Source organism: Medicago sativa, chromosome 4 (genome assembly GCF_051527215.1).
Source record: "Medicago sativa cultivar Bolivia chromosome 4, Bolivia_mono, whole genome shotgun sequence".
In the NCBI taxonomy this organism is placed as follows: Eukaryota; Viridiplantae; Streptophyta; class Magnoliopsida; order Fabales; family Fabaceae; genus Medicago; species Medicago sativa.
In genome coordinates, this window is record NC_140752.1 from 29227897 (window position 1) to 29252587 (window position 24691).

Sequence of the window (24691 nt, forward strand, 5' to 3'; positions counted from 1 at the left end):
AAAGACAAACGGACACTAATATATTCTATTTTGATTTTTTTTTGTAAATTCAGATATTCGATATATCAATCAATCAATATATACTTCCTTTGTCAAAAAAAAAATCAATATATACTTCCTTAAAAAAAATCAATCAATATCTACTATACTTTTTTATTTAAAAAAAAAGAAGATATAACCACTGTACCGTATAAAAAAGGAAAAATCTTTTTAATTCAAAATCAAATCTGAATATAAAAACTGGTTCGCCAAGTAGACCCTATTGCTTGCTTTATAAATAGCACTCACGCCTTTTCTTTTTAATTCAATTCACTCACTCTATTGTCCAACTCAGAGAAAGAAATTTAGGGTTTAGGGTTTTTATCCAAATCTAAATCATGTCTGACGGTGTTGAATCATCAACTGCGATGAAGAAGATCACTCTGAAGAGTTCCGACAATGAGACCTTCGAAATTGAAAAGGCGGTGGCAGTAGAATCTCAAACGATCAAGCATTTGATCGATGACAATGTTGGAAAATAGGAGAAGATTATGGTGAGAACTTTGTGAGGAATTTAGGAGGAGAATATTTGAGAGAGGAACAATTTCTATTACTTGAAAGGATACTTTGATTCTTGTTTGCTTGCTTGATTTACAAATGACAAGCTCTCCTCTTTTTATAGGCTCCAAGGGAGAGTTCTAGACACATCCTAGGATAACTTTCTACACACTTCAAGAGAGTGTTCTACACATTTCTCTCATGAGAGTTCTACATTCTTCTCTCAACTACACTTAATGATATTTCTACCAATCTAGTTCTACATGACTCTAGAACTTTCTATGGGCTACATCACTTATTAGCTAATTGGGCCTAACACTTGATTAGTCCAATGGACCAAATCAAGTTTATTATCCAACATCCCCCCTTAAACTTGATTTGTCATCCCTAGTAAACCTCTCAACTTGATAAAGTCTTCATGCTTGAGTGGCTTGGTGAAGATGTCAGCTACTTGATCTTGAGACTTCACATATTCAACTTGTACATCCTTTCTTTCGATGCACTCCCTTATGTAATGGTAGCGTGTATCAATATGCTTGCTACGATCATGGAATACTGGATTCTTTGCAAGAGCGATGGATGACTTGTTGTCCACAAAAATTGTGGTCGGCTCCTTCTGTAACATTCCCAATTCCTTCAATAGATTCCTAAGCCAAACTGCATGACAAACACATGATGTAGCTGCTACATATTCTGCCTCACATGTCGAAAGTGCGACAATTGGCTGCTTCTTCGACATCCAAGTGAAAGATGTGTTTCCCATGAAGAACACAAAGTCGGTAGTACTTTTCCGGTCATCGCCATCTCCAGCCCAATCACTGTCACTATAACCAACTAACTTATAGTCCTTATCTGATGAGAACCATAAGCCAAGGTCGGTTGTACCTTTGATATAGCGAAGAATTCTTTTTGCAGCCATGAGATGGGTAATAGTTGGATTCTCCATGTGTCGACTGATGATCCCAGTAGCATATAGGATGTCAGGTCTTGTGCATGTCAGATACCTCAAACTCCCAACTAAACTCTTGAGGTTGGTAGCATCCACCTTTTCTGCTCCATCAAACTTTGATAGCTTCAATCCACACTCCACTGGTGTACTAATTGGTTTACAACCATCCATCTTGAACTTTTTTTGCATCTCCTTTGCATATCTTTGTTGGGAAATGAAGATTCCATCCTCTTTTTGCCTTACCTCTATGCCAAGATAGTATGACATGAGCCCAATATCAGACATCTCGAACTCCTTGATCATAGCTTTCTTGAATTCTTCAAACATATTTGGATTGTTTCCCGTGAGGATCAAGTCATCCACATATATGCAAACTATCAAGATATCTCCATTCTTGATCTTGACTTACATGGCATGCTCGTGTGGGCACTTTGTAAAGTTGTTTGCTTTGAAATAGTTATAAATTCGACTGTACCATGCTCTTGGGGCTTGTTTCAATCCATACAATGCTTTATTTAGTTTGAGAACTTTATCTTCTTGTCCTTTCACCTTGTAACCCAAAGGTTGTTCGATGTACACTTCCTCCTCTAGAACTCCATTTAAGAAGGCAGATTTCACGTCCATCTGGTGAATTTTCCACTTCTGTTGAGCTGCTAGGGACACTATGAGTCTTATGGTCTCCAGACGAGCGACTGGGGCAAACATTTCATCATAATCAATTCCCGGCTTTTGACTGTAGCCTTTTGCGACTAGTCTTGCCTTATATCTTTCAATTTCTCCCTTTGAATTCTTCTTTGCTTTGTACACCCATTTGACACCGATGGATTTATGCCCTTTGGGTAGGGATACGAGTTCCCATGTGTTGTTCTTCTCTATGGATCTGATTTCTTCATCCATTGCATCTCTCCATTTCTTATCTTGCGTAGCTTCTTCGAAGTTCATGGGTTCACAATCTGCAAAGAGACAAAATAGTGTGATGTTATCGGTCTCTCCTGTTTCCTCATAGAGATCTTCAAGCCTTCGTTGTGATATTGGCTCCGTGTTATCATAAAGATCTTGAAGACTCCGTGTGCGCGCCGTAATTCTTTCACTACTTGTATCTTCAGCAGTGGGTGATGTTGGTGAACGGGGCACTTGTTGAACTTCTTGAGACGTTTCTTCTTCAAATTCGGGAAAGAAACTGTATTCCTTTTTGTGTGCTCCAAAGTCCCATTCTCCTTCTTCATCAAAAACCACATCTCGGCTAATTACAATCTTGTGGTTGTCTGGATTGTATAACTTGTAGCCCTTCGAGCTTTGATCATAACCGACAAAGATGAACTTCTCACTCTTATCATCAAGCTTTACTCTTTTCTCATCTGGAATGTGAACATGGGCTACACTCCCGAAAACTCTCAAGTGTGAGATACCTGGCCTTCTTCCACTCCATGCTTCTTGTGGTGTCTTTCCCCACACACTCCTTGTTGGAGATCGATTAGATAGATAAACTTCACATGTCACAGCTTCAGCCCAAAACTCTTTTGGTAGTTTCTTACTTTTGAGCATGCTTCGAGCCATGTCAAGTATTGTTCGATTTTTCCTTTCCGCCACACCATTTTGTTGGGGGGATCTTGGAACTGTCAATGGACGCCTGATTCCATGCTCTTCACAAAACTCTTGAAACTCTTTAGAAGTGAATTCTCCTCCTCGGTCAGTCCGCATAGCTTTTATCTGTCGACCACTTTCTTTCTCCACAACAGCTTTAAACTTCTTGAAGGTTGTAAAGACTTCTGATTTCTGCTTCAAGAAATAGACCCATGTTTTTCTTGAAAAATCATCAATGAAAAGGAGGAAATAATTGTTTTTACCTAGTGAGCATGGCTTGATTGGTCCACATACGTCAGCATGTATAAGCTCGAGTGGCTTCTTGGCTCTTGAGTTTGACTCCTTTGGAAAACTCATCCGGAATTGCTTCCCAAGTAAACATCCTTCACACAATTGGTCTGGATGGTTGATAGATGGGAGACCTCTCACCATATTTTGTTTTGCCCTCAAGCTTAAACTTCCAAAATTTAAGTGCCCAAATCGGAGATGCCAAAGCCATGAAGCATCATTGTAGCAAGCTTTGAGACACTTTGCAACATCATTTTGGATATTCAAGAAGAACATCCTATTTTTTGACATTGGTACCTTGGTGATGAGATTATTTTTTTCATCTTTGATGGAGAGACTTGAATCTTTCATGTGAATATCATAACCCTTTTCTAACGGTTGCCCCAGACTCAAAATATTGCTCTTCATATTAGGGACATAGTAGACATTTGAAATAAATTGATGTCTTCCATCTTTCAAGCGAATTAAGATATTACCTTTGCCTTTAACTGGAATCTTAGAATCATCTCCAAATGAGATATTTCCATGCACCGATTCATCAAGCTCCACGAACATGCTCCTTTTTCCACACATATGATTGCTTGCACCAGTGTCAAGGCACCATGAATTTTCATGGATGCCTTCATTACTTCCACGTGCTAGCATCACTGTTTCAAATTTCTCGTCTTTTTCTTCCACGTAGTTGGTCTTCTCCTCTACTGGATTCTTGGAGAATCTACACTTTGAAGCGTAGTGCCCAAACTTGTGACAATTGTAGCATTGAGTTTGAGATTTGTCATACCTTGATTTTGGGTATCCTCTCCCACGTCCTCTAGTTGAGGTCTCTCCTTTCTCGTAACTGCTTCCAGAAAAAATTGAACCACGCGCACCGTAGCCACGTCCAAATTGTCCTTGACCGCGACCTCGTCCTCGACCTCTACCTTGACTTTGTTGGCTCCTCTCATTTCTTTGACCTTCATCTTTCTCTTTTAGTTGCATCTTGAAGTGTTTCTCAGTGATCTCTTTCTTCTTCTTGTGCTTCTCTTCATAAGCTTGCAAAGATCCTTGAAGTTGCTCTATTGTCATAGTCTCTAAATCTTTGGTTTCTTCAATTGTCACAACAATATGCTCGAATTTGGGGTCTAATGATCGGAGTATCTTCTCCATAATTCTCACATCTTCTAACTTTTCACCGTTTCTTTTTAATTGATTTGAGATAGAGATAACTCTAGAAAAATATTCTGAAATAGACTCTGACTCTTTCATATACAAGGATTCAAACTCGCCTTTTAAAGTTTGGAGACGTACCTTCTTTACCTTGTCTTCTCCTTGGCAAGAGGTTTTAAGCTTCTCCCATGCCTCCTTAGCGGATGTTGCATTTGAGATTTTCTCGAACTCATCTTCATCCAATGCTTGGTAGATGAGGAAGAGAGCTTTTTTGTCTCTCTTTCTTGAATCCTTCAAAGAGTCTCTTTGTGCTTTAGTTAAGGAATCCTCATTTTGTGATTCCGTATAGCCTTTTTCAACAACCTCCCAAACATCATGTGCTCCAAGAAGAGCCATCATTTTGATGCACCAATTATCATAGGTACTCCCTTTGAGAAGTGGAACCTGGAAGGATGCTGCTCCATTGACCGCCATAACTATGGAATAATTTATTCTCAGAACCTAAGCTCTGATGCCACTTTGTTGGAAAATAGGAGAAGATTATGGTGAGAACTTTGTGAGGAATTTAGGAGGAGAATATTTGAGAGAGGAACAATTTCTATTACTTGAAAGGATACTTTGATTCTTGTTTGCTTGCTTGATTTACAAATGACAAGCTCTCCTCTTTTTATAGGCTCCAAGGGAGAGTTCTAGACACATCCTAGGATAACTTTCTACACACTTCAAGAGAGTGTTCTACACACTTCTCTCATGAGAGTTCTACATTCTTCTCTCAACTACACTTAATGATATTTCTACCAATCTAGTTCTACATGACTCTAGAACTTTCTATGGAGAGTTCTACATTCTTCTCTCAACTACACTTAATGATATTTCTACCAATCTAGTTCTACATGACTCTAGAACTTTCTATGGGCTACATCACTTATTAGCTAATTGGGCCTAACACTTGATTAGTCCAATGGACCAAATCAAGTTTATTATCCAACAGACAATTGTGCCGACGACACTGGGATCCCTCTTCCAAACGTTACCGGCAAGATCTTGGCTATGGTTATTGAGTATTGCAAAAAGCATGTCCACATGATAGTCTCGATGCCTTATTACTAACACTTTTTATAGTAAAACTTTTCACTACGGATACTTTAATAAGAATAATGCCTTTTAGTTGATGGGGTCTCATAGTTAAGTCACACTTTTTTTTCTTCTTCCAATTGTATTATTCATTTAAACTCTTCTATTATAATTTTATCATATTTTGTGTAATTAAATGATTGAAGATGATTTCTTCAATAAAAAAAAAAGATTGGAGATGATCAATGTGGTGTCAACATAATTGAAATATCACTAATTCATGATCATGTCTTTGCATTTTGAATTTTTGAATAAGTAAAAACGTCATTAAATAATAATTTTTATAAGGAAAAAAAATACAATAAATTTTATCATTATTTCACATTTGAATCAAATAAAATTTCATATATTGGCGATTTAAGATTTAAATTTGAAATAAAATCTTATCTAATTCTTAAAACCATCCTAACAATATAATTTGAGATTTAATTCTTAAAACCATCCTAACAATAAAACCATCCTAACACCATCCTAACAATAAAACCATCCTAACAATATTTAATTCTTAAAACCATCCTAACTTAAAACCATCCTAACAATAAAACCATCCTAACACCATCCTAACAATAAAACCATCCTAACAATATAACAATAAAACCATCCTAACAATATAATTTGAGATTTAATTCTTAAAACCATCCTAACAATAAAACCATCCTAACACCATCCTAACAATATAATTTGAGATTAGGGCAGACCTCGACAATATAATTTGAGATTAGGGCAGACCTCGAGAGTCAGAACACTTTCGTTTGAGATTAGGGCAGACCTCGACAAATTAGGGCAGACCTCGACAATATAATTTGAGATTAGGGCAGACCTCGAGAGTCAGAACACTTTCGTCAGATTGAGATTAGGGCAGACCTCGAGAGTCAGAACACTTTCGTCAGAACACTTTCTCGTCAGAACACTTTCAGTGTTGAAATTTAATTTGGGGCCTAACTCATCCTTACAAAACCGGTTTGTAAGGTGAGGATTGCCTCCTCTTTATATACTTTTCTCAAGAGTCTTATCTATCCGATGTGGGACTTGAGTTTTTCTCAATATTCAGAGGTATTACTATCACCTTTAAGCCAACTCTATACCAACTATATATATTAAACCAATTTTCAAAGCCCTAACAAGTCAAATTAACCTAGTTCTATTTACTTTTCAGTTAAATTAATTTTCAATCAAACTAATTTTAATTGTAAGAAAATGAAAAACTAGTTCTAAAAACTAATCTTCATTTTAAAAAAATAAGATATTCGATATATCATTCAATTTGTTAGTGTAAGCCTTAGAGACCAATAATTTTTTTTTTTGAAGGAAGAGACCAATAATTTTATGTTAAACTTATGTTTTGTATTATGTATGACTTTTAATAATTAAATAAAACGAGACATTATTTATTGTATTTGTTATAAGATTAATAAAGACCATAGAATAAATAGTTAAGTAATGATATATTAAGTAAGACTTAATCGTGAAATTACATTAACATAAAGAACACTATTCTTAAATGCATCCGAAGTAAAAATTTAATATAAGTTGAGATAGTAATAAAACATAGAGACTATTATGTATGTAGACTAGTTACCACGTCTCACGAATTATAGAAATGAGATATTAAGTTTATACATAGGTACATATTAGAAGTAATATTTATACTGGTTTGACCCACCATGAGAATACTACATAGTATATTATGAAGGTGTCATCAAATATTCTCATAATGATAATGGTGTATACCACTTAGATCGGAAACCACCATAATCCCTAGATGTGGACTCAAGTGCTTTATTGTCATTTAATCGTTATCTTTAACACGATAACTATAAAATTGGTTAATGGAAAATTGACGAATCATGTTAAGGGACATGAGCGTCCTACAGTGGATTTGTCCCTCCTGCATAACAAGAGAAATATCTTTAGGCCTCTTGATGAAATATGACTGTAAAATTGCATGATCATGCCGAACTAAGTAAGTATGAGATATTGACCTTATTCGCTACTCATTATATTCCAGGATCAAGAAATATAAATATTGAATATACAAGGATGACAAAGTCTATGCCTTGTGGTCAATATGGATATAAAGGGCAAAGAGAAAATTATACACAAGATCTTTATCACGGAAATGTTTTGTCATATCACATGACATTTTCGTCATTTAAATAACAAGGATGTATCAATTGCTTCCTAAAAAAATGACGTATTAATTGCTAGATGCTAATATTTGTTTATAATATTAAATATATGACTTAATATTATTATCAATGTTACAAGAACCTACAAGGTCACACACATAAAACATACATATGAGAGAATAAATAAGTGAAACTCATTTATAAATAAGTGAGTAAGACTTATTTTAATTAAATAAATAAGTAGGGACTTATTATTTAATTACAAAAATTAGAGAAACGCATAACACCGTAGGTTACAATGCGTTTTCATGAAACATAGTGCACCATATGATTATGATACGGAGTGTGCCAACGAGTCTATAAATAAGACTCATGTTTTAATCAACATAAGAAATAGATACCCTAGCCGCTCTAAATTCTCTAACCCTTCTCTCAAAAGGCCCGCGCGTTCTGGCTCGCCCCGTCGTGACCATAAACTATTTTGCTACAAAGGTTTTGTACTACAAGAGGTATAATATCTAATCACTGATTCATATCTATTCGTAATGATCCATGAAAGGAAAATTTTAAATTATCCGCTCTGTTGTTCAATTTTATTATCGCTATTTTTCTTCATAATCAGTATCTACTATATTTCGATTTAAAAAAAAAGATCTATTGTATTGTAGAGAAATTTTTTTTTAGTCGCATCCCATATAATTTCGGTTACACCCAAATTTACTTAAACATTTAAGTTAATACCAAAATTATTAAATTAACCAAAATTGCCCTCAGCAAGGTTTTACTTAAACTTTTATATTAATACAGAAATTTACTTAAATTTAAAAATTACCCAAATTTTGGTAACTAGAACATTTCATAAAAAAAAAAATTGATTAATGGAAAATCAAATCTAAAAACAAAACTTGTTGGGCAAGTACCATGTAAGAGACCCAAGCTGCTGCATTAATAGTCTCACGGCCGCGTTTTCCTTTTTCAATCAAAACTTCATTTGCTCAATCTCAGACTATCAAGCTTTTGACCGACGACAAGTGTGGCGATAACACTGTAATCCCTATTCCGAAGGTTACCGGCAAGATCTTGGCTATGGTTATTGAGTATTGTAAGAAGCATGTTGATGCTGTAAGTTCTAATGAGCTTAAGAAGTGGGACGCTGAATTTGTCCAGGTTGATCAAGACACGCTCTACAATCTGATCTTGGCTGCTAACTATTTGAACATCAACAATCTGTTGGATCTTACTTGCAAGACTGTAGCGAACAACATCAAGGAGAAGACACCGGAGGAGGTTCGCAATATTTTCAACATTGTGCATGATTACTGTCCCAAGAAGGAGGTGGTTCGTCGCAAAAATGAATGGGCTGTTCAACATTGTGAATGTAGTTCTTGGTGGGTAGTAGTTTGATAAAAGATTTTCAATGATTACAGAATTAGTCAATTTAGTATCAAGTGTCTTAGTCTTTAGTTTTTCTTTTCGTTATGCTTCGTTTAATACATTTGTTATGCTTAGATTCATTCATGAAAGAACTGCAATGTAGTTTTGGTGGGTGATAGTTTGATACAAGATTCAGAGTATGAAACTTTATAATATCGAAACAGTTGTGTAATGTTGAAACAATTTGTTTATCTATTCTTTTACTTGTTCTTTTTTCATTTAAAATTATGGTATCGATTGGTTTCAGTTTAGAGTGTGTATTTTGTGGTGGTTCAATAGAAAACTCATTACATTTCTTTCTCTGTTCATTGTTGCTTTGCGTGTCAAATTTGGTATGCGTTGTGTAGATTGCTTGGATTAGTTTTAATTATTGCACCAGATTTGTTCACTATTAGAAAAATTTTGTTACTCATTTGGCATGTCGTCCTTTGCTCTATTTGGATGGCAAGGAATTACGGTATTTTCAACAATATGGCTGAGAGTCTGGCGGAAGTTGTGGATAAAATTCAAGTGGTCTCTTAGCCATTTGGAATTAATATTGAAACTGTTCTGTTTTCATTTAAAATAAAATTGTGGTATCAATTTGTTCATATTTGATTAGTGAAAGAGTTAATACTTATAAGGCTAAATTTTCTTTTTTAATTACATTACTTATAATTATACTTATGGACACGGTCATATATCGTCTCCTGCTCAATTCCTTGCTTAATCTGCATCCTGAGTGATTACAGAGGATGTCAACATTGACAATTTTCGATACTTATCGCATAAACCGTTAATAATCTTGATTTTTAATAATCTATAAAGTCTGAGATCAACCATGCAAAATCTGAGATCAATATGCAATAAGTAATGGAAGGTTAAAACCTGGTATACATAAGCACTGCGATTGGTGTTTGTATAGAGGTTAAGCCCTATCTCGTATTCCAAGAACATTCAAATGGTTCGCTGGTGTCATGTGCAAGTTTTACTTCTTTAGCTATTTGATTTGATTATGTTAGCACTACATGCATGATTTCCTTTTTGTGAAGAAAATGAATAAACGTTCAATTTGGAACTGCTTCAGAACTTGAGTATATCTGCTTCTGGCAAACGTGAGAAACTTCTCCGCAAAAAACAGGTTAGCTATTGTCCATTGGTTTTGAAAATGAGTATATCTTTAACTCACTTGCATGATTTTCTTTTCGTAAGGAAAATAAATGAATAATCTCAGGTTTGTTGCTTGAAACATTGCTGTGTCGCAGTGAAACTGCTTCAGACATTGAGTATATATCCTGCTGGAAAGCATGAGAAACTCTTTGCACTATCAGAAAACCCTAGGCTACAACCCAGTATTTGCCTGCCAAATCGCGAAAAGCAGGTTAGTTATTGTTGTTGTCCAATGGTTTTAAAGACGTTTCATGTAGTGTTCTCAATCGTGCATCACAGAAAATACCGCTAGACTAAAGTCTTATAGCACTGCTATAGCCGTTCATAGGATGATAGTTATGTGTCCAAATTATGCTGCGCTATTTCACAATATACTAATTTCATGAAGTTCACATCTTTATTTTATTTGTTTCCTCATTTTCATACTAAAAGCCGGTAAACATGAATGACTATTTGTCAACAATTCCAAGAAAACAGGACCTTTTCTTTTTGCTACTCATAGGATTAATTATGAATTCCTAGACTAGGTCGTTTTATATCAATTGATGATTACTTTTGAATGATCTAATTTAAGGTAGGAGCAATGGCCGGAGACAGATTACACAGATGATTAGCTGCTATGTTTCATACGTTATTTTAAGCTTATTTCCATAAGCTTGCCAAGATAACTTATAAAATCAACTTATAAATGTTATGACAACAAGTTTTAACTTATATGAAAACAATTTGACTTTATTTAGCCTTTTATTATAGAAATATCTTATACATAAGCATTTATATGATAAACACTTGATTAAGCTGTTTATCCAAACATGGCCTAAATGTATTTGCGCACAATGGAAAAAAAGTACTTTTAGTTTCTTCATTGAGTTTTCTGATTGTAATTCCATTGAGGGGAAGTGGAACATATTGTTATCTAGCTTCTTCTACTTAGCTTCTTCCATTGACAGAAAATATATGAAAAAGTGAGTTCCTTCATTCTCTTATCTTACTCTTTAACTAAAGATTTCTTGTTAACTATTTTACAAATTTCAAATTCTAGTTAGAAGCTATGAAGCCCTCCAATATGAAAAGGTGATATTCCAAGCGAGGGATTCAATGCTCATGGAAGAAACTAGTACATCATTGAAACAAAGTGCAGAACCGAAATAGTCAATCTAATGTTTCTTTCAACAGCTGATAAATTCAATCTCGTGTAATCCAAAATGAAAGCTGAGTACAAAACTTTTCACAGCTTGTGTCAATACTCCCTGCTTCTCATTCTGGTTGCATGGAAAGAATTATGGAGAGTGACATAATGCATATGTATCATCTTTGCTTCAGGTGAAAAAATTAATCTGCCAAATGTGATGATTCACAATATGATTTATGCTATATCTCTAAAAGCAAAAGAAACACTGTTCCTTACAACATGGTTCGCACTAAAGTGTTCGAACGTTTCAAAATTCATCTCGATGTTGAATATTTTGACACAAACATCCAAAAACATAAGCCACATGAAGCAAAATCCACTAAAAATGTCATCCCTAACTTCTGAAAATTCCCGTGTCAAGGAAACTGTCACACCTGCTGAACCATCTAGTGTCAAAAGAAAAATAATTGATGACAATATGTCTGAACTTCTCAAGGTGACCGTGAACGAAACATCTTCAAAGTCAATATAGGAATACAAAATTTGTTAAAACTTCCAAAACTTTTCATTTCCCTTTGACTTGAATACCACATTCTCTTTTGATCCCAACTTTCCAAGTCTCAATCTCAATGTTGTGCAGACTCTTGAAGGAATGACATCTCGCTACTTAGGAAATCAAAACTCTTCCATTTCGCTGTTCAGTTCAGACTTTCTTAATAATTTGCTCAGAACTCCTCAACAAGACTATTTTACTACTGATGCCCACTATGGTTCCCCTTTACCATGCTTTCCTTCTCGTTGTGGATCCTTTAATCCTTTTGCTAAACTGGAGCTCATCCAATCTTCACCGATGCTGCTCAAAACACGGCACAAACTGAACAACCTCAACCCAATGCAAACCCATCCGAACTTCCCACTAACATCTCTCACTCTTTTCACTTGATTCAAAACATGCTCACTTATGTGCTTTTCGACAATGCCATCCTGCGTGAATGGATCCGCAATGAAGTATGTTCGAAACTTCCTTTTGGAATTAATCCTCCAACACCCTCTTATATAAGGCATGCTGAGCATCTGGCGAAAGTTGTGGATAAAGTTAAAAAGGTTTATTGGCAATCCTATCTGGGTGGGTAGAGAAAGAATTCGTGTTTCTTAGATCCATTGACGTGTTTTGTTCAATGATGTTCAGGTGGGTCGTCATTTCACAGTTGCAGCTGCTTTTTTTGGATTTTTCTGCATAATTATTATATTGATTATGTAGTCTATTGAGTTAGGCGGCATCGGGTGTAATAGTGGGCATTTGTGATTGCAGTCGCGGTTTCTTGTTGTCGGGTGCGTGCAATTTCTGTTGTTCTATACAGTGTATCGTGTTGCATCCGCATTTACAGTGTTTTTGTTTAGGAGTGCTTTTGTATTGGTTATGCTAGTATTAATTATTATAAAGGCTGCACAATATATCTAGCTTCTTCTATTTATGCTAGGCGAACAATATATCTGTTTGAATTGCACATTCAGTTTATGTTATATCAGTTTATTGATATTGACGTTTGAATGCCGGGTAAAAGTCTGAGTTTTCATTTGCAGAAAACATGGGAAGCTTGAGAGTACTGTGTAAGTTTTGAGACTGAAACGAAGGGACCGGTGAAGAACTAATTCCTCTTAAGTTCAACCTAGACCTCGTTCAGCCGACAAAGTATTTCATTAGATGTATATGATTATAGTGTTATGCTAAAGAATCTCTTGATCCAGAAAAAGCAAAAAAGTTTCCATATCCACTTATTGAACCAATTAGCACGTTCAGCGTCCATTTGCGCGTTTATCCTGCCTTTTTATCATTTATAAACATTATGTAAAGAATATTGACCTGTTACTATCAATTGAATGCTTGGCACTGCTAAGTGTGAAAGTGAGTTTCTTATGAAACTCTATGACAGTAAATATATGAAAAGTGATTTCCTTCGTTCTCTTTTAGAAGCTATGAAGCCCTCCGATAGGTTGCAACCACAAAACAACTAATACTATTACCGCTAAACTCATAATCTCATTAACAAGTAATGATTTAAATCAATTACCTACGCAGCGGAAATATATGAGACTCGAATTTTACCACCATTGAGGATAAAAGACAAAAGAGACACAAAATTATTTAAGAAAAGACTATAATATCCTCAATGTAAGTCTCCATAATAAACAAAGAGTAGTCATCAACAAATGATATTTGTTTCTCATATCAAGATAATTGACATGTAAAATTCTCCCACTTGATAGAGAATGATAGTTGGATTATCAATCCAAGACTTTTAAAATATTTTAAAAAATATTCAACTATATTCTCTATCACACAATGGTCATGTCAATTAATATTACACCAATACGATATGTCCATCCCTTATATAATAAGGGAACAAGTTTAATCAAATTCAATAAAAGAATTTAAATTAAATAAAACATGGCTAACCTCAAAAGGTGTAATCAATTTCCTTGTATGTAGAGTCATTAAGCACGACTTAGCGAAATTTCCACACAATTTGACATATTATCACCTCAATTGGTTCATAAATCAACAACAACCAATATAGCAAAAGAATGATTCTAATAATAGATCAATACTATACAAGGATAGTTTTTAATTGCCTTCAGAATTGCTCAAAAATTATCTTTTATGATATTTCATAAGTGAGCATATAAACAACAACAACAAGGCAACATGAAATTTATGCAATAATTATAAATTCATATACGCAATATTTGGTGCTATGATTAACAAAATTGAGTCTAAAGTAATTTCACAATTACAACACTTTAATAGAATAGTTCACTTCTATAAAAGAGATTTTCACAAATAATATTTTAGACTCACATCCATGGGAATATATGTTTCACGTATAAAATATATTTTACATATTTCACAAAATAAAATTTATTCCCATAAATAAAAAAAATATATGTTTGGAAATTAATCCCAATCAAATTACTTAATTTTCAAAACAAATCAATCCACCAAAATCAAATCAAATCCTTTTGAATATGCAAAGTTTGATCCGATTATCAACAATTTACCTAGATTTAAATAAGACTTTATGAAACAGGTAAGGTTAAATATTACTTGCAGTCAGAGTTTGTAAAATTCCATTGACGAACATAAGAAAATGTGGGTTCATATTTTTAAGTCTAAATGAAACCATGTATTTTTATTCATGCTGTCATAATTTGGTTTGCATGTTCGGTTGATATCACCAAGCTTAGTAAACAACCCCACAATGCAATTTCACCAGTAAAATCCTCTGGAGGAAACCCGGAATCTAGTTGAAGCCTGTGTCAAAGGCAAATGAGTTAAAAGTATTTTCCATTCAAAAGATTTTAATTCAACAAAAAGACCTCTTGAACTACTTCACATAGATTTATTTAGACCTACCTCAATCAAAAGTCTTAGTGGAAAAAAAATATGGCTTTATAATCGATGATGATTATTCTAGATTCACTTGGGTTTTCTAAAACATAAAAATGATTCTTTTAAAGCTTTACCAAAATTTTGTAAACAAGTTGAAAATGAATGATTCTTTTGAAGCTTTTAAATATTTTTGTAAACAAGTTCAAAACGAGAAAGAAGCCAATATCATTTCCGTTAGAAGTGATCATGCAGGAAAATTTGAAAACTCGTCGTTCAAGCATTTCTTTGATGATGGCAATAGAATATCTCATCATTTCTCTTTTCCAAGAATACCTCAATAAAATGGAGTTGTGGAAAGGAAAATTAGAACACTACAAGAAATGGCAAGAACTATTTTAAATTAATCAAATGTTAAAAAATATTTTTGAGCACAAGCCATAAATACATCTTGCTATATCTTGAATAGAGTTTCAATAAGATTTTTCTTTAAATAAAACCCCGTACAAACTCAGTAAAGAAAGAAAGACAAACATTTCTTACTTTTATATTTTTGGATGTTATTGATATATCTTGAATAACAAAGACAACCTAGGAAAGTTTGATTCAAAATCAGACAAGTCCATATTTCTTGGATATTCTACAACATCAAAACTTACATAATCTACAACATAGGAACAAGAATTGTAGAAGAAAGCATGCACATGATATTTGATAAATTTGAGGAACTTGAAGATGGAAGAAAAATCGGTGATGAAGAAGAAATTCAATATGAATCACACAAGGAAGATGTTTCTCATCAAAGTTCCCCAAATAAAGATGTCCCTAAACTCCTCAAAGATAATGGAAAATAGTAGATCATCACCCACAAGAACAAATAATTGGAGAAAGAACACATGGAGTCAGAACAAGAGGATCATGGTATCACAAATTCAACCAAAATCCATAAAGGAAGAAATTGATGACTATTCTTGGATAGAGGCCATGAAAGAGGAATTATCACAATTTAAAAAAAAAATCAGTGGGGAACAAAAGGTGGGTTCTTCCCTTTCAATTATTTTTTTTTCTCATATGCACATAAAAATTCATTGGGAAAAAAAAAATCTCTTAAAAAATATTTTTATTGGGAAAAAAAGATAAAATCTATTTAATAGAAAATCATATATTGTAAAAATATAACTTTTTTCTAGAGGGTTCCAAAAACAAGTCAAAAAAATTAATTAGTAAAAAAAATCTCTTAAAAAATATTTTCATTGGGAAAAAAAAGAAAAAATCTATTTAATTGAAAATCAAATATCGTAAAAACACAACTATTTTCTAGTGGATTCCAAAAACAAAACTTGTTGGGCAAGACCCTAGTTGCTTGCATTATAAATAGTACTGACTCACATCCATTCTTTTTCAATAAAAACGCCACTCGCTCCCTCACTTTGTTTTCAAACTCAGAGAAAGACAAAAATTTAGGGTTTGGAAAAAGAGAAGAAAAAAAATATGTCATCATCCAAAGAACATCACCCTGAATCATCGGCGACCAAAGAAGATCTCCCTGAATCATCTGTGAAGAAGATCACCCTCAAGAGTTTCGATGGTGAAACCTTTGAAATCGAAGAGGCAGTGGCAATGGAATCCAAAACGATCAAGCATTTGATCGATGATGTTTCTGACGACACTGGAATCCCTATTCCGAACGTAACCGGCAAGATCTTGGCTAAGGTTATCGAGTATTGCAAAAAACATGTTGAGTCTGCAAGATCCAATGAAAAACCACTAGAGGATGAGCTTAAGAAGTGGGATGCTGAATTCGTCCAGGTTGATCAAAATACCTTATTCGATCTTATGTTGGCTGCTAACTATTTGGATATCAAGAGTCTTTTGGATCTTACTTGTAAGACTGTGGCAGACATGATGTTGGCGGCTAAGACACCAGAGGCGATCCGTAAGATGTTCAACATTAAGAATGATTACAGTCCCGAGGAAGAGCAGAAAATTCGTAGCGAAAATCAATGGGCTTTTGAATGATTATTATAGATTAATTAAATCCGTAGTCAAGTATCTAAAGCCTTTTATTTATATAATTTAAAGATCTGTCATGTGGATTTTATGTTATGAGATTAATGTTTCCTTGATTATTATATTTTAACATTTTACAATATCAATTAAGAATCTGTCATGTGGGTTTTACTTATGCTTATTTTTAATTTTGATTTTGTGTATATAATATATATGCTTCGTTGTTATGTTACGCTTTGAAATAGGATTTTTGACGTATTGAGATTGAATGGTTCATATTTTCATGCAGATTTTGAGATTTTTTTTGAATCCCGCGTAATAAATTTATATTGACAAAGATATGAACCTTCAATTGTAAAGATTATCAGTAATATTCGTTCTCTGATATGAAGATTTAAACAGTTTGTGTATCTTTTAATTTTGTTGTATCTTTCAGCTCCTTCACAATTTGTGTAATGTTGAAACAATTTTTTATAACTTTTCATTTCATTGTTCTGTTTTCATTTGAAATTGTGGTATGAGAGTGGTAGTAGGATTGCCGATCGAAGGTGGATGGAATTGTCCGAGCAGTAGTTGGCTGTGGTTAGAGTGGTGACCGGTGATGGCATATATGCTGAATTTCAATCTGAGGCGATTTTATTAAGTTGGTTCTAGCAAGTGCTCCACGACTTTGTCACATAAGGATTTGATTTTGAGAATTTCATTGTTCTTTTGTCACATAGCAAAAGAAAAACATCAAAACTAAATAAACTGATTTTGATTTTTACAAGTTTAAAGCATACATAAAATCAAAAACCACCCTACACATGCTGAGTTCTATCAATTACTGAAAAATAATTTCTTGATCTGGTTTAAACTCGTGTTATTATGTGCTTTCCATAGACATGGAAACCACCTATTGGAAAGAGCACTACCACTTCAAAACAGATAGCTACGATTCCTAAATCTCCAACACATGATATTGAAGAGACTTATTTTCCACAATCTCCAACGGACGTAATAGAAGTCAGAACGGGATCTGAAATGGTTCAATAGGTGAATATGGAGATTTTTGTACATTTATGCAGGACACGATAATCATATGATTCAGGTGGATTTAGAGTTCCAGGACATAAGAGCTTCTGATCGGTAGTAATGCAAATTATTATCTTTCCTGCATCTCAAGTATTTATAAATAAATCTTTTATCATTGCAACAAGTGGTTATAATTAGATTAAGGAAAGCTGGCACAATGCATCTAAGTTATTTAACTTTTCGCTTATTATCTTTCCTGCATCTCAAGTATTTATAAATAAATCTTTTATCATTGCAACAAGTGGTTATAATTAGATTAAGGAAAGCTGGCACAATGCATCTAAGTTATTTAACTTTTCGCTTCCACGTAAAACAACAAATTGCAATCTTCCATAAAATTTCGTTATAACACTCATTGACAGTAGGTTCTATATTCTCCACATAAACTGAATGTGCAACTCAAACGAATAAATTGTCAAATATATAGCAGCTATACCGCTTTAGAATTTGGATATGTCAACTTTATGAAATAAGTAAAGTATTGTCAAATTGCGCAGCATAATTTGGACAAATCTTTATTGTCTCGTGATAGGTTATGCAATATAAAGCGTTGTCAAATAACTGCTATAGCAGTTCTGTAACACTTTAACTGTTATCTTGTGTGGAGTTTCTCACGCTTGCCAGCAGCAGATACATTGTCTGAAGCAGTTCCACAGCAAGGCAGGACATACGAAGATAGGGCTTAACCTCTATGAATACGAACACCTTTCTATGTCTTTACACATACCGCTTTCAACCTCCCATCATCTATTGTATATTGATCTCAGATTTTATAGTTTATACAACCAAATAATAAAAAATCAAGATTATCAACGGTTTATGAATTCTGAGATAAATGTCAGAGATATGGTAGATGATATATATGGTTTTGTGCATTCCAAGTATAATTATAATTAATGAAATTAAAAAAGATTCCAATGTAGTAAGGTAATAAGTTTTGGATATGCTAGTATCAATAGCATTCCTCCCATGATTTATAAACCTCAATATTAATAGTAATTCAGATGCTAGTGTCATCAATATGTTTTGGATATAAATCCAGCAACTATGGGGTAACTTAAATTCATCATAAGATGTTAGAAAATATGGAATGTAGTACTTGTAAAGATAGTAGTGCTTACATTAATCTAAAACCGAATAAGAAGAAATGAAAAGATACTGCACAAACTGTTTCATTATTAACACAGCTCATACCGAAGCACAAGGTCTACTCGAGTTAGAACCAATACCAAAGCACTCGCTTTAATCCGAATACCTGCACGAAGCCAACATAAGAGAGGATGCAACGGGATAAATAAAGATAGTTCTGAAACAAGCACTATATTGAACAATAGAAACAACACGCACCAGACAACAAGAAGCCACAATTGCAATTACAAACGTAACTCAATAGACTACAGAATCAATATAAAATCAAGAGAAAGATTTAGTGTTAATGTTCTGGGTGGAGGAATAAGATTTAGTGTTAATGTTGTGGGTGGGTGAAGCTTATAGTAAATCTGCAGGGTGTATTCCTCCACCTTCAAATCCTTATAATACAGGATGTTCTAAGTATTATCGTTGAATTGAATGAAAAAGCTTTTATGCAAACAACTTTTTTTTTGTATTTGGAAATTTATGAAATTTTACAACATATTCTGTCACAACTATATTTACATTTAGACTTTGCAAACCTTCTAAATAAGTTTAATTCAAACATTCTAACTTTGTTGTCCACGATTTTTGTTTTAATAATCATCCAAGTTAGCTTGCTAGCGTGTTGGCATATACAATGGGTTGGCTTTGCCTTTCTGCAAATTTACTTCCATTTGCAGAAAACTGAATTGCTGACATTGAATTGCATAGGGAAAAAAACATCACATTTTTATTTCCCTTCTAATCATCTCATGTATATTATGTATAAATGTGTATATTCAATTTTTACATAACATGAAGATTAATATGGCAAACTTTTAAAATCATTTAATGTCGAACATAACAGACACAGTCTTTCGACTATTAATTTGAGTATTGACTTGTAAAAAAACGAGTAGCATCAATATAGGAAAACCCAATATAATCCTTATCAACAGCCAGTAACAATGTAATTGTGATGACATACAAGGGAGGAAGTCATAGTCCTATGATTCACTCATTAAGTGAGAAAGAATAAACAGATGAACTAGGCATAAATCTCCATGATCCATAGCATGCATGCTTAAGCCAGTAATGAAGTGCTTTCATTTCCTGTTAAAATAGAACACAAGTATTCATCGAGATTCCCAGTCCTTCAATTTTCTGCGCTTCGCTATAGGCGCGTTCATTGCTGCCATTCTCTCATTATACTTGGCTCGAAGTGGATCATTGTAAGTCCACCTGCATTGCAAATCAGTATTAAAAAAAGAACATTAGAGCATAAAAAAATAAATCAATAATCCAGGTATAAAATCATCCTAGCATCCTAGAAAACCCCTTTTTTAATTTCTGGGACAAGATAAGAGTGGTCCTGAAGTAAGATTGCATGGTATACAAAATGAATTCAGCAATGCATTAACATATCTACCGCTATTATTGAAGATATACAAAGGGAAAGTGAACTTACGGGTTGTTCCAATCAGTAGTGTCCTCATTGACCAGATGGGACCACTTGGTTCTTCCACTGCGACCAAAGTGTTTGACTTGAATAACCTTGGGCAATACTGTCTTGTCCATTTTATCTTCCCCAGTTGGTGCAGAGAAATCGCGTGTGAAAATATTATCAGTTCTTCTCTCCTCCATTCTGCTCTTCCTTGCTTCCTCAAGACGCTCACACTCAGCAATGGTATCTCTCTCCGACTTTGGAACAAACACCATAGCTACTCCAGTGTACTCCTCATCAGAATCAGTATCATACTCAGACTCCTCCTCCTCTTCTTCTTTCTCCTGATCTCTCTGACGCAACTTCTCCTTAATCCGTCTTCTTCTCTCCGCCAAAGCATCCTCATCTTGTTCTTCTAAATCCAACCCTTCCTGCCTCTTCGCCTCCTCTTCAATAGTAGAAACAATCTCAGCCTGCCAATAACGATTCATTGATGTTTTATGGGACGTGAGTTAAGAGAAAAAGATTGAGAGTGAATAGCGAACAATAGGATTAGGAAGCTAAAATCTCGAAACCCTAACAGAGTAAAAAAAAAAAAAACGGTTAAAGAGCTAAACCTCAGGGTAAATCTTTCTCCTAGTTTATTCAGTTTTCTCATCGATCTACTAACAATATATATATATATATATACGTGAAAGTTGAAGTACGCAAAATTTCATAATCGTCCTCTTTAAAACTCATAATCTTCTTTATGTGTATAATGGTCATTTTGCAAAATTCAATTTAATTTTTTTATTTTTTTTAAATTAATTATGGATAATGGTTATCATAACTGTAACAATAACTATAAAAGTTAATTTATTTATTAAAAAATTTACGGATAATGGTCATCAAGAGTCTAACAAATTTTCACGGATAACTATATATATATAAGCTGAAGTACAGCAAAATTTCATAATCGGCCTCCTTAAAACTCATAATCTTCTTTATGTGTATAATGGTCATTATGCAAAATTCAATTTAATTTTTTTATTTTTTTTAAATTAGTTACTGATAATGGTTATCATAACTGTAACAATAACTATAAAAATTAATTTATTTATTAAAAAGTTTACGGATAATGGTCATCAAGAGTCTAACAAATTTTCACGGATAACTATATATATATATATATATATATATATATATATATATATATATATATACATATATATGAAAGTTGAAGTACAGCAAAATTTCATAATCGTCCTCTTATAATCTTCTTAATTTTATGTGTATAATGGTCATTTTGCAAAATTTAATTTAATTTTTTATTTTTTAAAATTAATTATGGATAATGGTTATCATAACTGTAACAATAACTATAAAAATTAATTAATTTATTAAAAAAATTACGGATAATGGTCATCAAGAGTCAAACAAATTTTCACGGATAACTATAAAATCAATTTATTTGTTTTTTAAAAAAAATGACTTACAAAACAAATATTATGGATTTTTTTTTTGTGGTGGTCTGGGTTTGAACGCCGAACCTTGCATATATTTTGCCCTACCAACTGTAACATCCCGCTCGTTAGCTAATGGAAATTTTACCTGTTAAATGTATCAGAGGACGAAAGATCATGGAAAGTAAGTATAATGGAAAATGTTAAGTACGAGGGAAGTTAATATTATGCGGTATCAGTTGAGTATGGACTTATGTATCAGAGTCAATCAAACACGCTTAAGGCAAGGGCATGTTGGTAATTTCACGCAAAAGAGATATTTATTTGGATTGGACCCAAAATTATTTCATTTCCAATTCTCTTTCTCTCTCTAGGTTAAGAGAAGAGAATTCTCTCCTCCTTCTCTCTATAAGGCCGCCCATCTCTCCCTCTCTAGGCCATCAAAGCTTTCCAAAATCATGCAATTGGTGATCAAGCAAGGATCTTAGAAGCTTCATGAGCAAAGAACAACAAAGGGAATGAGTAGAAGCTTGGAATTAAAGTTAGGGTTTGAACATGAGAAGCTTGAAGCTTGAGGCAAACACAAGGAACAATCTAGGTGAGTTCCATAGATAGATTATCCACCTTTGGGATTGATTAATCTTGTAGTTAAAATCATGATTTATGTTAGTTAGTGTTTATGGAACTTTAGTACCCCAAGCCAGTCCTAGGTGATTATATGTTAAAATTGCCATGAGTTATGTTTAAATAAGTCTATATATGTTGTTGGATGCATTTGGTGCATTACAGGGTCGAATTGGATGAGTTTTGGGTCGAAAATGGCGAAAACCCGCAGCCGGAACACGCGAAAACGCAGAATTCGCAGCGCTGCGCCTGAACAAGGGCGCTAGGCGCCCACAAGTCAGGGAGCCAGCGCTAGGCGCCCTCCCTCTGGCGCCAGGCGCCCTAGACAGGACAACGTTCGCGTTGTTCTGCGCTCGGGTGCTTGGGGGCAGTCGCGTGGGGGTCCGTAGCGATCGTTTCGGTGTGTTCTTGTACTGTTTTCACTTGTTTTTCTACTGGAACAAATATGGTTTTATCAAATCTTAAGAACTTATAAACGGCTTGGAATTCGGGTTTTCGGCACGTCCGGTCTTTAGTAACTATTGGAAATTTGCACAACTCGTCAATTGATCCTTGCATCATTAATCATGGCAATGTTAGCATGAATTACAAGGATGGCTCAAGAGAGTTTAAGCATGATGGGGTAGTAATGAACTAAGAAAGGGAATGTATGTAGAGCCTCGGCTTAGCTAGTCGAGAACTAGTATGTTTAGCAAGAATCCCTAGAAAGATAAGACGCGAAGTGTAATCTCTTCGCACAAGAGCTAGTATGATTTAGCAAGTACGTAAGCCGTGGTTTGACTAGTTAGTCCCTCCACCATGATTAGGTATGAATATGAACAAGTAAGAGTTTACCACTAATCGGTTCGATTAAGGTTCCGAGGTAAACACTCAAGTATGTATATGTTTAACTTATGCACGACAAAACAATGACTAATAAGTGTAGGTGACATGTCTCTTGATATCCACATCAGGGGGATACAAGGGGTTCTCATTATGAGAACGATTCAAGCCGTAAGGGACCCGCATGTCACTGAGTAACAAGACGTAGGTGCTCGTGTCTCTTGTTATCCACGCCAGGGGGATACGGGAGGTTCTCGACCTAAGGGGAACGGTTTAAGCCGCAAGGGACCCGCACGACACCGAGGGAGTCCGATGTACGTACATCGGTCATGTATGGGATTGATTTCGGGGTTACTCCACCCGGGACTATCCGTAAAATGAATCAAGATAATAACTGTTTGTTCAACGCTAACCCATGAATGAACTTAGACACGATTATGTTTATGATGATGATTATGTTATGTTTATGCTCATGATCGAGCCCATGTATGATATGTTTAAGAACAACAATAAGAGCATGAGATGCTATTAGGCGAGAGCAAAATATGTATAGGACAAGTAAAGAATATGATACCGATGACGGTCTTAGGATTCTCCTAATCATCCGGTTTAGAATCGTGTCATGATTATGTTATGCTTAGGCCTCGATACTTAGCGTGTATTCTTGGCAATGCGGTTTTAGGTTCCCCCTCGACCGCCATGACATGTATAGGTGAGAAGCCTATAACAAGTGAGATATGACTATGACGGCCCTAGTATGCACTACCGTCTAAGTATGCAAGTCCCCACACACGTATAATTAACCGTTAGGTTGTAATGTAGACACGCGGTGACCGTAGGTTTCCCCTTGAGGTTGCCTATAGCCTAGGATTTAGGGGAACTCACTGAGACATTATGTCTCATCCCAATCCTTATTTGTTTCAGATAAGCAGGATGATTATGTATGTGCGGAGCCGGATGGATATTACTTCAAGAGTTCGTTAGTAAAGCTGCAGGACATTATGGACATCAAGGATGTGTTTTTATGTATGGTTGAGTTGTATTGTATTATGATTTATACGAACGTATCTTGATGTAAATAATATTCATTCGAAGTTTTTAATTGTTGTATATTTTAATGTATCCAGTACTAATATTAACGCACGTGCCAGACTTTCTAGATACGTCTGGTATGGGTGTTACAATTGGTATCAGAGCAAGTCGATTCAGACCGTGCCTTGGGTCATTAAATTACAACTAAGGTAGTGGGACCATTGGGTTCCGGGTAAATGTTCTAGTTGTTGATGTTA

General features: G+C 34.5%; 1 protein-coding gene, 1 long non-coding RNA gene and 1 pseudogene across 2 annotated transcripts; 2 read left to right on the plus strand and 1 right to left on the minus strand.

Moving 5' to 3' along the window:
* Window positions 1-15972: 15972 nt before the first annotated feature.
* On the plus strand, window positions 15973-17055 carry LOC146927588 (SKP1-like protein 1A pseudogene; annotated as a pseudogene).
* Window positions 17056-19995: 2940 nt separating this feature from the next.
* On the minus strand, window positions 19996-21017 carry LOC146927589 (uncharacterized). The gene is made up of 2 exons (XM_085708167.1): window positions 20536-21017; window positions 19996-20309 (listed from the first exon to the last, which is right to left on the minus strand). The coding sequence occupies exons 1-2, from the start codon at window positions 21000-21002 to the stop codon at window positions 20204-20206; spliced, it is 573 nt and encodes a 190-aa protein (XP_085564293.1). The 5' UTR covers window positions 21003-21017; the 3' UTR covers window positions 19996-20203.
* Window positions 21018-22304: 1287 nt separating this feature from the next.
* On the plus strand, window positions 22305-24524 carry LOC146927590 (uncharacterized). The gene is made up of 2 exons (XR_015005752.1): window positions 22305-22554; window positions 24327-24524. It is a non-coding gene; the product is annotated as an uncharacterized LOC146927590 (long non-coding RNA).
* The last annotated feature ends 167 nt before the right edge of the window (window positions 24525-24691 follow it).

Bases quoted from the DNA above. Each gene is read 5' to 3' on its own strand.
- LOC146927589 (XM_085708167.1), bottom strand. From the start codon at position 21,002: ATGAATCGTTATTGGCAGGCTGAGATTGTTTCTACTATTGAAGAGGAG. The intron at 20,310-20,535 runs GTAAGTTCACTT...TTTGCAATGCAG, and splicing joins ACTACTGATTGGAACAACCC to GTGGACTTACAATGATCCAC.